The 14697-nt window shown below is 37.0% G+C and overlaps 1 protein-coding gene across 1 annotated transcript in view; it reads left to right on the forward strand.

Annotated features, from left to right (window-relative positions):
• The window catches only part of RYR2 (ryanodine receptor 2), an 829832-nt gene that overhangs the window by 702522 nt on the left and 112613 nt on the right, over positions 1-14697 (forward strand). Inside the window, exons 75-79 of the mRNA XM_045165522.1 lie at positions 534-569; positions 1308-1420; positions 3709-3805; positions 5610-5713; positions 7369-7420. Of these exons, the coding sequence (XP_045021457.1) occupies positions 534-569; positions 1308-1420; positions 3709-3805; positions 5610-5713; positions 7369-7420 (402 nt within the window). The remainder of the gene's footprint in view (positions 1-533; positions 570-1307; positions 1421-3708; positions 3806-5609; positions 5714-7368; positions 7421-14697) is intronic.

Consider the following 14697-nt stretch of genomic DNA (forward strand, 5'->3'; position numbering starts at 1 on the left):
TTGGATCACAGATCTTACCAACATCTATTTACTTCATTTATAGGAAAATTCACTATTTAAAGTCTTTCCTTTGGGTATTAAAATGCTCTGCCAAATGGCAGCCTTCATGACAGCGGAGACCTTTTCCAACATGTTCATCAGGGCTTAGGTACTTAATTATGTTTGTTGAGTGTTACCCATGTTAATCACAATGCCTTATTCTCGGGGAATAGCATTATCCTTGATTCTATTTTCACCTACACTGTCTTAACAGTGCTTTGTTTTGCTTAACATAACCGAGAAGAAAACTGAACTAACTGGATAGTTATCAGAAAGTGTTTCTTGATCTTATAGAGGAAAGAGGATCACAGAAATAAGTGCTTTCAAATTACACAAATTGCTTTGTTAAAATTTCCAAACCACTGTTATCCAAACATTCTAAATGTTTTCTTCAGGCATTAGTATTACATTCATATTTTGACTCTTTACTGCAGAGGATAATACCTTTAGTTTTACTCTTTTTTTAGCTAACATAACATTTTTATTTCTTCCAGAAATCTACATGTATGCGCCGGAGATATTACAATCTGGGAAGTACAGTGTTCAATTGCCTAGAAATTACTAATGAATGTAGAATTCCATGTTGGGATTTTTTCTCTCTAATACTTATGATTAATCTCTTCCTTGAAATTCCAAATGCTATTAGCTAAACACATAGCTTGCTTGCATCATTTACTGCAACTTATAAATTCTCATTTGTCCCTATCTAACAAAATAATTATATAGTTTAACATTTTTTCAAAATTAAATTCTTTTACTCACTTCTACTAATGTGTTCACAAAGACTTGTCATCTTCTCTCCATCTTATTAAATATATTAAGAAACAATAGACTTCGTTAGAATTTTCTTTAACTGCCTCTATTTATATTTACTGTTGTAGGTCTTAGGATAAAATTAGTGAAAATGCATAAGCCAGGATAGGTTAATTTTTCTTTACTTATGTTTTGGCACCATAACAAATTTAAAAAGGATGCAAAATTATTTCATATAGGATGGTTTCCTATTTCTTTGGTTTTAAAAAAATGATATAGCTTCTAAAGTACACATTGTTGGGAAAATATGTTTTTTCTAAGGAAAATACATAACATCTGAAACTATTTCAAATGTAGCATTGGGTGACTTTGAAGATACTTTCATAATAATTGTAAGATACTTTTGGAAAATTGAAAATCTAAAAGTTTTTAGCTAAAAGGTACAGCTGTTTAGTACTATGTTCCTGAAGATGTTTGGGGGGTTAAATACGTATGTCTCTGTCTTTCTACCTCAGGTTGAGCATCCTCAGAGATCAAAAAAGGCCGTGTGGCACAAACTGCTCTCTAAGCAGAGGAAACGAGCTGTGGTTGCTTGCTTCCGGATGGCTCCTTTATATAATCTGCCGAGGTCAGAATTTCTTTAATGTTGCTAATAGATTAAAATTACTCTTCCTCTAAGAAGTGATAGGAGGCTAGCATATACCTTGACATGGATATAGTAGTCCAAGAGAAGGATGAAGGAGATTTATTGCCTCTTCTGTGTAATGCTTAACTTCATTTTTTCCTGTTGGTTATTCTCATTGGCCTGTAATGTCATTATTGAATAGATTTTATTTTTTTATTGAAGTATATTTGTGCTTTAGATGTACAGTAAAATGATTTATACATTTATCTTTTCTTTTTCAGATTTTTTTTCCTGTATAGGCTATGAGAGTATTGAGTAGATAGATACTGTGCTATATAGTAGGTCCTTGCTGGTTATCTGTTTTCTATATAATAGCATATATATGTTAATTTCAGACTCCTAACTTGTCCCTCCCCACCCTTTCCCCTTTGGTAACTATAAGTTTGTTATCTGTTACTTTTGAATAATTAGGAGGATCTGCTCACATATTTGAGGCAGGATAGAGAAATCAGCTTCCCTAATAGCTCAGTTGGTAAAGAAGCTGCCTGCAACGCAGGTGACCCTGGTTCGATTCCTGGGTTGGGAAGTGCCTCTGGAGAAGGGATAGGCTATCCACTCCAGTATTCCTGGGCTTCGCTTTGGCTCAGCTGGTAAAGAATCCACCTGCAATGCAGGAGACCTGGGTTCCATCCCTGGGTTGAGAAGATCCCCTGGAGAAGAGAAAGGCTACCTACTCCAGTATTCGGGCCTGGAGAATTCCATGGACTGTCTAGTCCATGGGGTCACAAAGAATTGGACACACCTAAGTGACTTTCACTTTCAGAGTAATCAGGAACCAGTCTTTGGGGTCAGACTGCCTTGATTTGAATCCTGACCTCAGAGCTTATGAGTGCATGATTTTGGTCAAGGTTCTTTCCTGACTTTGTTGTAGTTTTCTCAACTGTACCATAATGTTTGCCTCATAGAGTTGTTTAGGTTATTTAATGGGTCGAGGTAGACAGAATGCTTAGAACTGAACATAACACAATGTTAATCATTGTTTGTTACTTTTGTGATTATTTCATCTTTGGGGAAAAGAATTGATAGGGAACTAACTTTTGGGAATAATGCAAATACATTACCCTTCATGGTACCTCTTCAACTCACTTTATTGACTCAACATCCAGTTCCATCAACTAGCAGATTACAAGTTAGTTTCTACAATACAACAGAGTCTGCTATTCCACTTTCTCTGATATAACATATTCAAAATTGTATTCCTTATTCCAATGGTTCTCAGACCTGGTGCTTTAAGGAAATACACTCAGATTCACTTGAGGAGTATCCAAGCCTCAACCTGTTGAATCAGACTATCTGAGGGCTTAGCATGTGTACTGTGTAGAAGCTCCCCAGGGGATTCTGATGTACCAGTAGAGTTGAGCTTCTCTCTTGTAGAAGAATTGATGGTGAGTTCTGGCCATTCCAGGTGCCTGGTCAGTTCTTCTCCCTGGATTTCAAGGCCCTTCATAAACCTAAGTTTATGTCTCACGATTCCTTAGTCTACCTTTGATACTGTTAATGTTGTAGCATTCCACTCTACAATGGCACCATCTCATTTTAACACGTCTGGTATGCTCTTATGTTCCCTTATTGATGTGACTTTCTTAGAGTGGAACCTTAGCCATATATCACATCAATTTCAAGATGAGTTTAGTCTTTACAGGTCTTCTTTATTTCATAGGCAACTATTTTCATCAGTATTCTAGGATTTAATCTTTGGATATATACTCCCATAAAGTTCCCTTAATATGTTTACTTTGGTAATCCTCAGAGGCTGTATCTGATGTTAACAGGAAGACTGAATAATTCCTCTCTTGAAGCTCACAACTGTTTATCCAGAGCCACTTTATGTCATAAGAGCTACCATGTAATGAGCATCTATCCAACATGTTTTATGTTCTTTATCTCAGTTTGAGTCTCACAAAACTGAAAAATAGTTGGGGTTATTCTAGTTTTATAAATGAGAGAAGTAAAGTTAACAAAGTTTACTTTGTTTACAAATGTTACAAATGTTAAAAACTTTGTTACAAAGTTTACAAATGTTACAAAACTTAGAAATAACTGAATCCAGGTCAGGATGTGATCTGAGAAAGCTTTCTCTATCTACTGCAATATCTTGCTTCTCCAGTCGAGATTGGAAAGTTTATTTTTATTTATTCTTTTAGTGCACAGATAATCCAGTGATTAAGTGCTACTGAGTGCCTTTTCAATTTATTTTTTAAAAAGCTCTTGAAATTGTGCTTACCTTTTAGGCATCGGGCTGTCAATCTCTTTCTTCAAGGATATGAAAAGTCTTGGATTGAGACAGAAGAACATTACTTTGAAGATAAATTGATAGAAGACTTAGCGGTATGTTTTTACTGGGTTAGAAGATGAAAGAAGGTCTGGGATTGGTGGAATAACATTGGTGTGAGCCATTTATCTTATAACATTGAAAAGGAAACATTATTGCAGCCTATGGGGCTTAGGAAACTTTATTCTGGATTGTTACTGCATGCAATGTTTAGGGAAAATTCACTCTTCTTATTTTGAAGAGATCTCATCAACAGCCAGTAGTTCAGAATTTAAGTAAATTTCGACTCTATTGTTCTTTAAAATTATTCCTCAAAGGAACTTCAAACACCTCAGAACCAGGATAGAACTATAAAAGCTGAACCATAAAGAATGCTTCACCAAAAATAAGTTGAAACTTAACAAAAGCCAATGAAAAGTGGCTGGTTGTTAAACATACGCAGGGCAGAGAATGATAGATTGGATGCAGGAAGAGCAGAATGTCACAGTAGATATAAAATAAACGGAGAAGTAGAATTTTTCATCCAACCATGATGATAAGGAGGCTTGTGCTACTGAGAATGCTTCACTCAAGGGAGCCATTGTCTCAATTTTTTATAAGCTGTGGATCTATTTAAAAATTTGATCAAGAACCACCTTCTCAGGAAAATTTACAAGCATGTAGTTCCACCGCGTTTTGTAGACTGAGAGGCTCCATAATTCCAAAGTTAAAACTTTGGTCTAAAGTTTTTCGTGAAAAAACACACAAATAATCAGGGAATGTGATGGGCAAACTAATCTAATTCATAAAACCTTAACCCTGATTATTCCCATATATTTTATTTAGTTATTATTTTTATTGGGGTATAGTTGATTTACACTATTGTGTTAGTTTTTGCTGTACAATGATCCTATATATTTTAAGTGAGTTTCATTTTTCTTTAGAATCAAATCTTTAGAATATTAGAATATTTTAACCTTGCAGATTTAGCATACTAGCTGCAACATTAAGCCTTAAATCCAAGAAAGAACATCACTTACATATAAAGAATATCAGTTTGAATGCGTAAGTCTAAAAGAGATACAAAATTCATTAGTCATTCAACAAACAGGATTAATTCATTCTCAAGTCAGTAAAAAATGCTTAATAATTTTCCTTATGGTAATTGTTCAATAAATGAAATTACTTTTTTTAAGTTTTAAAAGTAAAAATGAGAATAACATGTAAGTGGTTCAAACATTAACTCATTCAGCATTCTTTACCTATCTCTGTCTATGTAGGCAACAAAAATGTTTCATTTGATAAAACAGTTTGCCTTGCTAGGTGCACTAAATTTTTATACATGGAGTGACAGCATTTTATTGCAATGTTTTGTATTTGAGATCTCCCTAGAGCTGCTGAAATCCATGTAGCAGTTCACTTTTCAGTTAGTTATGATGCTGCTTATAGGAATAGTATTCAGTTTTTTTTAAATGATGTAAATCATGCTTGCCCACAATGTTTTTTTGTCCCATTATTCAACAACTTTTTAAATTAAAAATTTATTTTATTTTTATTTTATTTGGCTATGCTGTGTGGCATGTGAGATCTTAGTTCCCTAACCGGGGATCAAACCTGTGTCCCCTGTATTGGGAGTGCAGAGCCTTAACCACTGGACTACCATAGAAGTCCCAACTTTCTTCTTTAAAACTGTATACTTTTGCATCGATAATATAAGACACACATCCAGGTACAATGTATATAACATAGACACAGACATGTACCACAATAGGAAGAAAAAGACTTTCTTTTTATTTGCTATTCCAAGCCTTCACAGTGCTCCTAGGTTTGAGTGAACATTTCACCTTAATGTGAAATTTTATGAATTTGACTTTTTTATAGAAACCTGGAGCAGAACCTCCAGAAGAAGATGAAGGAACTAAGAGGGTTGATCCTCTTCATCAGCTGATCCTTCTGTTTAGTCGAACAGCTTTAACGGAGAAATGGTATGGTTGGGGAGTTCACAGGAGACATAGGAGGAACAAACAGAAACCCATGTCTGAGTGTTCTGTTCGTCACATGTTCATGTTTCAATTTCATCTTCTTGAGAGGAGAGAAAATTGTTCAAAGTTAGTTGGGAAGATCCCCTGGAGAAGGAAACGGCTACCTACTCCAGTATTCTGGCCTGCAGAATTCCATGGACTACAGTCCATAGGGTTGCAAAGAGTAGGAGATGACTGAATGAGTTTCATTTCACTTCACTTCACAGGACCAGTCTGGTATACATGTATGAACCAACACTCGTTCAACTTCAGACTTTAATATTTACCTATCAAATATTAATATTTACCTAGCTCCAATTCTTTTAACAATATTGTAATTAGCTGGTTGAGTTGATTCTGAATCTTCTTATAATCTCTTTATCACAAATGTCCTTTAGAAATTAAAACAAAAGAGCCCAAAGTCAATTTCAATACCAAAAGTGTTGGAGACCACCGGTGACCCCAAATATCCTGGATAGATTATCTCCATTGTCAGTGAGTGTTAGGAAACTTCAGGAGATGGCTAAGCCATCCCCTCAATGCGAAGTTTCTTTGAGATCTGTTTTAAAGGCCTTCTCCATTTTTCTTGGTTCTTGTTCTTTTGAATTCATGAAAACCACAGAGGGCAAAACCTCTATGGAATTAAAAAAGAAATGCATTCATAAGCTTGATAATTAAAGTGTGCCAGCACCTGCCCATGATAGGGGCACGGCGTAGATTCATTCTGTAGATGAGACCTTGCAGAGGTTTCAAAACCTTCATCAGCTTCCCTGTCTTGGGAAAGAAAGCCAGCTTTGCCCTAGGCAAAGCAGGAAAAGAATTTAATTATCAATTCCTATTCACGTGAGTCTTGACGAGTTCATCTGACCTCTGTGCATGTCATAATAATGTACATTTCTCCCTCTTAGCTAATGTGATCCATCTTTCTCTCACTATTTCTCTCTCTCTCTCTCTTATTATTTCCTAACTAACAAAATCATCTCATCCCTAAGCATAGAGCAGCTCCCTGTCTGGCATTGTCAGGTAATGAGGTATTTCTCATAAGTGGACTTTTCTGATGGCTGTAAGTTTAAAACTGCTAAGATAATTTTGCAAACAGGAGTTTTTTGATGGAAGTCTTTCTTCAGTGAATTAGTGATTTTCATGCTTTTTCAAAAGAAGATAATAAATAGATTTAACCTGTCTTAATTTTTAAGAATCTTTTATGATCGTAATATTTTTTCAGTATGTAGTCATAATAATTTGGGTAGTCTTTCGAACAAATGTCAGATATCACTTCTGCTGTCAAGATACCTGACATCATGTAAATTTTCTCATTTCAATGTTTGTATTTTTAAGAAAATGTTACTACATTTGTGTGTAAATTAGTAAATTGTTTATTTACACACAAACATATTTATTATATTAGACTGTAAGGTAAGATGGGGCCAACTCTTGAGGAAGTCTGATATCTTTGCTTTCTGATTCTACAATATTTTTGAATGATTTCTCTAAGTTTTGTGTTTGTTTCATTTAAAAAAAGACACACTTGTTGAAAGAAGGTTATTTTATATAGTGATGGTAATTTTTCGTGTAACTAACCTACTTAAAAACTGTTGTTTTTTTCTTATTTTTCATAGCAAACTGGAGGAAGATTTTTTATATATGGCTTATGCAGATATTATGGCAAAGGTAAATAAATTCTTGATTTTAATGGTAAAATATAAAAATCTACATATTTCTCAATTAAAATAAACTATTCTTAAATTTTAGAAAACGTAAGTGCATTAATCTCAACTTTGCACTTGTTGCTTGAATATCTGTTCTAACTTTTTTGACAGATAATCATTGTTTCTTCATTTAACATTTTATTTATGGGAATCTCACTAATTTTCCAAACATTCATTTATTCAACAAATATTCACTGGGCATTAAGATACTGGAGATAATATGGTGAATCAGAGAGAAATACACACATCCTGTCTTCTTAGAGTTCATCATCTGATGGAAAGGGCAAACTTTGAACAAATGATTACCCAAAAGATGCTGACAAGTTTAATGGTAGAGGAGCAATTAGGAGTATATGGAGTAAGTTGCATAGCACTGAGTTTTAAGGAAGTCCTTGACTGTTGAATGATGAGTTGACCGTGCAAAAATAGTAATAGCTACGTATTTACTGGGTGCTTATTTCATTTAACCTTAGAACAAGGAGATGAATGAGGTGATGAGTATAAAAAAGGAGTCAGGTTTCTCTGAGGCTTCTGACTTGGGCATCTGAGTTAACAGTAGTACCATATGCTAAGGTGGGGAGCACCAGAATCAAGGCAGGCTTATAGTGAAGAGGCAAGATGGCAAATTAAATTTTCAACATGTTCGGTAAAGATGCCTGTTTAACTTTAAAGGCATCTAAGCGGAAATGTCCAGTGTGTGGTAAGATAGTCATTTCTGACATTTCTGTATCTCATGGAAGGCTTATAAATATAGCTGTGTTATTGGTCAGCTTTAGAAGGAAACTGAAGCCATAGTAGTAGATAATCTTGCTTAGGCAGAAAAGGAAGCATGAGAAGAACAGTCAGCATAGGACCAAGCCTTTAAAGACATGAATGCTTAAGAGATGGCTAGAACAAAAGGACTTCTCCCCAGAAAAAAAGGAGAAAATCTTAAGTGTGAGCACACATAGGAACTGTTGAAATGTGTGGTCAACAAGGTCTTACTCTGCTGAGGGACTGACCATAAGGATTGAATATTCCCCAGGATTTATTCCATGGACATCATGTGACCATGATGCAGAGAATTTTGAGGGAACATTGATGTCCAAGTGTGTATTGTGGGGAAGTAGAGATTTCCATGTGAGTAGACGTGGCATAAGTCTCTTTATTGAGAAGACTGAGAAGGAGGAGAAAGATACAAGGTGATAAACATCTAGATGGAATTATAAGGTTGAAGGGGGATTATTTTTGCTTGTTTGCCTTTTTTTTTTTTTTAACGTTTTAGAAAAATAGATGTTACCATGCTTCTATTCTGGTGGGAAGGATCAAAAAGAATAGACAGGAAATAATTTGTGAAATGAGGCTTTGAACAGGTAGGAGCATGGTGACAAGACAGGTTAGAGAGCATAAGGGAAAAGTCATGGCTTCCCACTCACAGTCAGTAATACATTTACCAGTATATTTATGGAGACATAAAAGCAGATACCTTTAAAGAAAATCATCATGAAATTATATTTATATTATGAGCAGTATATGGTTTATTTTCTATTCTATTTAAATAAAAAGATCTCTGAGATCATGACTCTCTCAATAGATTTCATGTCCAGTTAATGGTTTGAAAGCCATAGTGTATAAAACATGAAAACGATCTCAATGTCCATCATCAGATTAATGGATAAAAAAGATGAATTCCATATATATGTGTGTGTGTGTGTGTATGTATACAATAGAATACTACTCAGCCATAGAAGGGAGAAGGCAATGGCACCCCACTCCAGTACTGTTACCTGGAAAATCCCATGGGCGGAGGAGCCTGGTAGGCTGAAGTCCATGGGGTCGCGAAGAGTCTGACACAACTGAGCGACTTCACTTTCACTTTCCACTTTCATGCATTGGAGAAGGAAATGGCAACCAACTCCATTGTTCTTTCCTGGAGAATCCCAGGGACAGGGGAGCCTGGTGGGCTACAATCCATGGGGTCGCACAGAGTCGGACACGACTGAAGCGACTTAGCAGCAGCAGAAGCCACAGAAAGAATGAAATAATGTCATTTGTAGCAACATGGATAGAATTAGAGATTATCATACTAAGTAAGTCAGAAAGAGAAGGGCAAATACTATATGGTATTGCTTACATATGGAATCTAAAATATGACACAGAAAACTTATCTATAAAACAGAAATAGATTCACAGACGTAGTAAACAGACTTGTGGTTTTCAGGAAAGTAGAAGGATGGATTGGGAGTTTGGGATAGTTGTATTAAGTCACTTGAGTCATGTCCAGCTCTTTGCGACCCTGTGGACTGTAGCATGCCAGGCTCCTCTGTCCATGGGATGCTCCAGGCAAGAATACTGGAGTGGGCTGCCATGCCCTTCTCTAGGGGATCTTCCCCACCCAGGGATCGAATCCTTGTCTCTTACATCTCCTGCATTGGCAGGCAAGTTCTTTACCACCAGCACCACCTGGGGAAGCCATGTATGTGTAACTGAATCACTTTGCTATACACCAGAAACTAACACAACATTGTAAATCAACTATCCTTCAATAAGATAATTTTTTAAAAAACACTTGATTAAAAGATGAAAGAGGAAAGATATTTCCTTCTATGGAAATTGGTACTGAGTATTGACTAGAAACTAAAATGGAACCCCCAGACAGTGAGGAAAGCCTCATTGATGTCGCTTTGTATGAATTTGGGCAGTACCAGTCTTCCTGGTTGGGTGGCTTTTCCCTACCAGTTCCCAGAACCAAATGCAGAGTCAGAGAAGGCAAGAAGTTCGATTCATCAAGGATGGCAATTTTTACCAGACTGTTGTTGAAGGACAGAGGATCATAGGGGTTTTTTCTGTCATTATGAGACTGGCTGAGGCATTGGATCTTGGATTCTGAGTAAGACAAATAAGGAAATGAGACAAGAGGGAGCTGATAAGTAAGGGGATTGTAAAGTAGTCCATGGGCTGTTTTCCTTTCAGCTGAAGAAGCAATGAGCAAGTGGTCTGAAAAGGGAAAAGCTCCTGTTTTGAAAGTAAGAGATTCCTGACCTTCAAATTCTTCCTTGTGACGGGAGAAGAGTCAGCCCCCACCCCACACTTGTCCTGGTTCCATCCTACACTTAAATCTAATCTCTTTTGAGAAAGGATCAAATATTGATGCTCACTTTTCTTCAAGATTTTCCCATCAAAATTAACTAATCTCTTTCCATTGATTGTTTAATGTATCCCAGGAATGCCAAGCTTTCATCACTTCTTCATTCTTCTCTCAATCAGTCATCAAGACGTGTGCCCCTAGAAATTATTTGAACACAGTGTGCTGGCTATGAGTTTACCTGTGTAGAGCACAGTGGGACTTTATCCTGACTTATTCTGCCCTGGGATTCTATACATTTACAAGAAATTGTAAGAACTCACTAGTTTTTTGACAGCCAGGTTGCATTTTTTCTCTCATTGTGAGCTTGCCTTTTCACCTCAATTCCAGGTCATTTATGAATTTCTTTTGAGGTTTATCATACATATCTCTATTTTGACAGTTGATGTAGGCTTTAGTTAAGTCATCAGTTCTCTAATTGGAGTTGAACCATTGTCCAAGGCCAAAATAGTTTTAAAGTTCAGTTCTTTCATGCAGTGTTAAATATCTCTTTACATTTATGTTACCCACAGACTTGGTGGTAAGTGTGCTATCCCAGTGTCTCCCTAAGTTGCTACTCTTGGTGATTCACATCAAACTATTTAGTAAGTAGTTTCAGGAGGCTGTCTTTCTTCACTTTGACAGTCAGCATCCCAGGAGTCTGAAAATTTCTCTTGGACTTCATGGTTTCTCAGAATTTACTAGTGGTCATCTTACTTTTACATATGATGATTTTTGACTTCAATCTTGACACTTGAACTCTATTCAAAAGACTTATGTCATCCTATCTTTCTTCAGTATTGTAGGACTTTATGAAGGCAGCATTCACATCTTAATTGGTTTTTCTAAAATTTCAGTTTTCATTGTTTTTTTTTTAATCATTGAAGCCCAGAATTGGGTTAATCAGAACTCTGGATCCATGATACATTCCCATTATCGACTCCTTTTTTTTTTTTAAATCCCTCTCCACCCCTCAGCACTGCATGGTATGTGAGATCTTAGTTCCCTGAATAGGGGTGGAACCCACGCCCCCTGCATTGGAAACACTAGAATTCCAGGGAAGTTCCCATTATTGGTAGTTACTTAGCAATTTCTAATAATGTAGTAACTACCCATAAACTCCCTACTCACAAGAAAAGCTAGTTTAGTTCAGTTCAGTTCAGTTGCTCAGTCCTGTCCGACTCTTTGTGACCCCATGAATTGCAGCACGCCAGGCCTCCCTGTCCATTACCAACTCCCGGAGATCACTCAGACTTACATCCATTGAGTCAGTGATGCCATCCAGCCATCTCATCCTCTGTTGTCCCCTTCTCCTCCTGCCCCCAATCCCTCCCAGCATCAGAGTCTGTTCCAATGAGTCAACTCTTCGCATGAGGTGGCCAAAGTACTGAAGTTTCAGCTTTAGTATCATTCCTTCCAAAGAAATCCCAGGGCTGATCTCCTTCAGAATGGACTGGTTGGATCTCCTTGCAGTCCAAGGGACTCTCAAGAGTCTTCTCCAACACCACAGTTCAAAAGCATCAATTCTTCGACACTCAGCTTTCTTCACAGTCCAACTCTCACATCAGTACATGACCACAGGAAAAACCATAGCCTTGTCTAGACAGACCTTTGTTGGCAAAGTAATGTCTCTGCTTTTGAATATGCTATCTAGGTTGGTCATAACTCTCCTTCCAAGGAGTAAGTGTCTTTTAATTTCATGGCTGCAGTCACCATCTGTAGTGATTTTGGAGCCCAAAAAAATAAAGTCTGACACTGTTTCCACTGTTTCCCCATCTATTTCCCATGAAGTGATGGGACCAGATGCTATGATCTTCGTTTTCTGAATGTTGAGCTTTAAGCCAACTTTTTCACTCTCCTCTTTCACTTTCATCAAGAGGCTTTTTAGTTCCTCCTCACTTTCTGCCAAAAGGGTGGTGTCATCTGCATATCTGAGGTTATTGATATTTCTCCTGGCAATCTTGATTCCAGCTTGTGCTTCTTCTAGCCCAGGATTTCTCATGATGTACTCTGCATATAAGTTAAATAAGCAGGGTGACAATATACAGCCTTGACGTACTCCTTTTCCTATTTGGAACCAGTCTGTTGTTCCATGTCCAGTTCTAACTGTTGCTTCCTGACCTACATATAGGTTTCTCAAGAGGCAGGTCAGGTGGTCTGGTATTCCCATGTCTTTCAGAATTTTCCAGTTTATTGTGATCCACACAGTCAAAGGCTTTGGCATAGTCAATAAAGCAGAAATAGATGTTTTTCTGGAACTCTCTTGCTTTTTCGATGATCCAGCGGATGTTGGAAATTTGGTGTCTGGTTCCTCTACCTTTTCTAAAACCAGCTTGAACATCTGGAAGTTCACGGTTCACATATTGCTAAAGCCTGGCTTGGAGAATTTTGAGCATTACTTTACTAGTGTGTGAGATGAGTGCAATCGTGCAGTGGTTTGAGCATTCTTTGGCATTGCCTTTCTTTGGGATTGGAATGAAAACTGACCTTTTCCAGTCCTGTGGCCACTGCTGGGTTTTCCAAATTGGCTGGCTTATTGAGTGCAGCACTCTCACAGCATCATCTTTCAGGATTTGAAATAGCTCAACTGGAATTCCATCACCTCCACTAGCTTTGTTCGTAGTGATGCAAGAAAAGCTAAGACCTTTATAATTACCTACCTTAATTAAAATGGTTCTCTCTTCAACCCATACCCTGCCTCCCCATATGAGGAAATCATCATCTTGTATCCCTTGTTCAGGATAACCTTGCTTTCCTTTGGGGGCTTCCATGGTGACTCAGACAGTAAAGAATCTACCTGCAATATAGGAGATCCAGGTTTGATCCTTGGGTTGGGAAGATTCCCTGGAAAGGAAATGACTACCCATTCCAGTATTCTTGCCTGGAGAATTCCATGGACAGGGGAGCTTTACATAGTTTTCATTAGTTATATGAATTTATTACTATATATATTATATATGTATGCATTGTCAGTTACTCAGTTGTGTCCAACTCTGAGACCTTATGGACTGTAGCCCACAAGGCTGCTCTGTCCATGGGATTCTCCAGGCAAGAATACTGGAGTGAGTAGACATTTCCTCCTCCAAGGGGATCTTCCCAACCCAAGGACTGAACCCACATCTCCTGCGTCTCTGGCATTGGCAAGTAGATTCTTTATCCTTGAGCCACCTGAGAAGCCCTATTACATATAAACATGCATTTTATATATATGTGTGTACATTATATATATATATGTGTGTGTATATATATATATATATAAAATTATGTACTTTTAAAGATTTTAGTTGTTTTAACTTTTAGAAGGGCATGATGCTATGTGTAAAGTTTTGGTACTTAATAGTTATACTGTTGTTTTCTAAGATACATCTATGCTTTTGTGTGTGCTGGAGATCATTTGATTTGACTTATATTCCCCTGTGCAACTATGCCATAGCTTATCCATTTACCTTTTTGTTTGTAACCTTTGTGTTGAATTTTTGTTTTTGCTGATGTGAAAATGGGCTTGAAATGCCTATTCTTATTCACGTCCAAAAGCCATATGTCATAGTATGTATGAATGTTAAATTTGAGAAGATGCCCAGCCGTTTTCCAAAGTTACTGCCCCAAATTACAGTCCTCCTTGCTACATTTGAGAGAGATTCTGGTGATACGTATCTTCTCCAATATTTGATATTTTATGTTTTACCAACTTCTGTCAACCAGGTGGATGTGGTATGACATTTCACTGGGGTCTTAGTTTTCATTTCTCTTGGGTAGGTAATTTTCACATTTAAAAATCACTTCTCTTTGGTGGTTAAGTCTGAAGCAAACCGCTGATGAGTAGTTCTGCACTTTGTCTTATTATTACTACAGTTTCTGCAGTAAATCATAACTTAGTATTCCTTGTTCTCCTTCCTTTGGCTGTATGTTTAAAATTCATTTTTAATCTTTGTATTCTTCAAGCCACACTTTATTTCAAACCTTGGGTTAATGTGTGTGTGTGTGTGTTTTAATCTTCCCAACACCCTCCTTCTATCATATGTATCTCTTCTTGTGAACATCTTAGAAAATTTCCAGTTCATCCATGTTGGTTTGCTGTTGCCCTTTCGTTTTCTCCTCATTGTGATCATTCATGCTTGACTCTCAGAATGTCTCTT

Source organism: Bubalus bubalis, chromosome 4 (genome assembly GCF_019923935.1).
Source record: "Bubalus bubalis isolate 160015118507 breed Murrah chromosome 4, NDDB_SH_1, whole genome shotgun sequence".
Taxonomy (NCBI): Eukaryota; Metazoa; Chordata; class Mammalia; order Artiodactyla; family Bovidae; genus Bubalus; species Bubalus bubalis.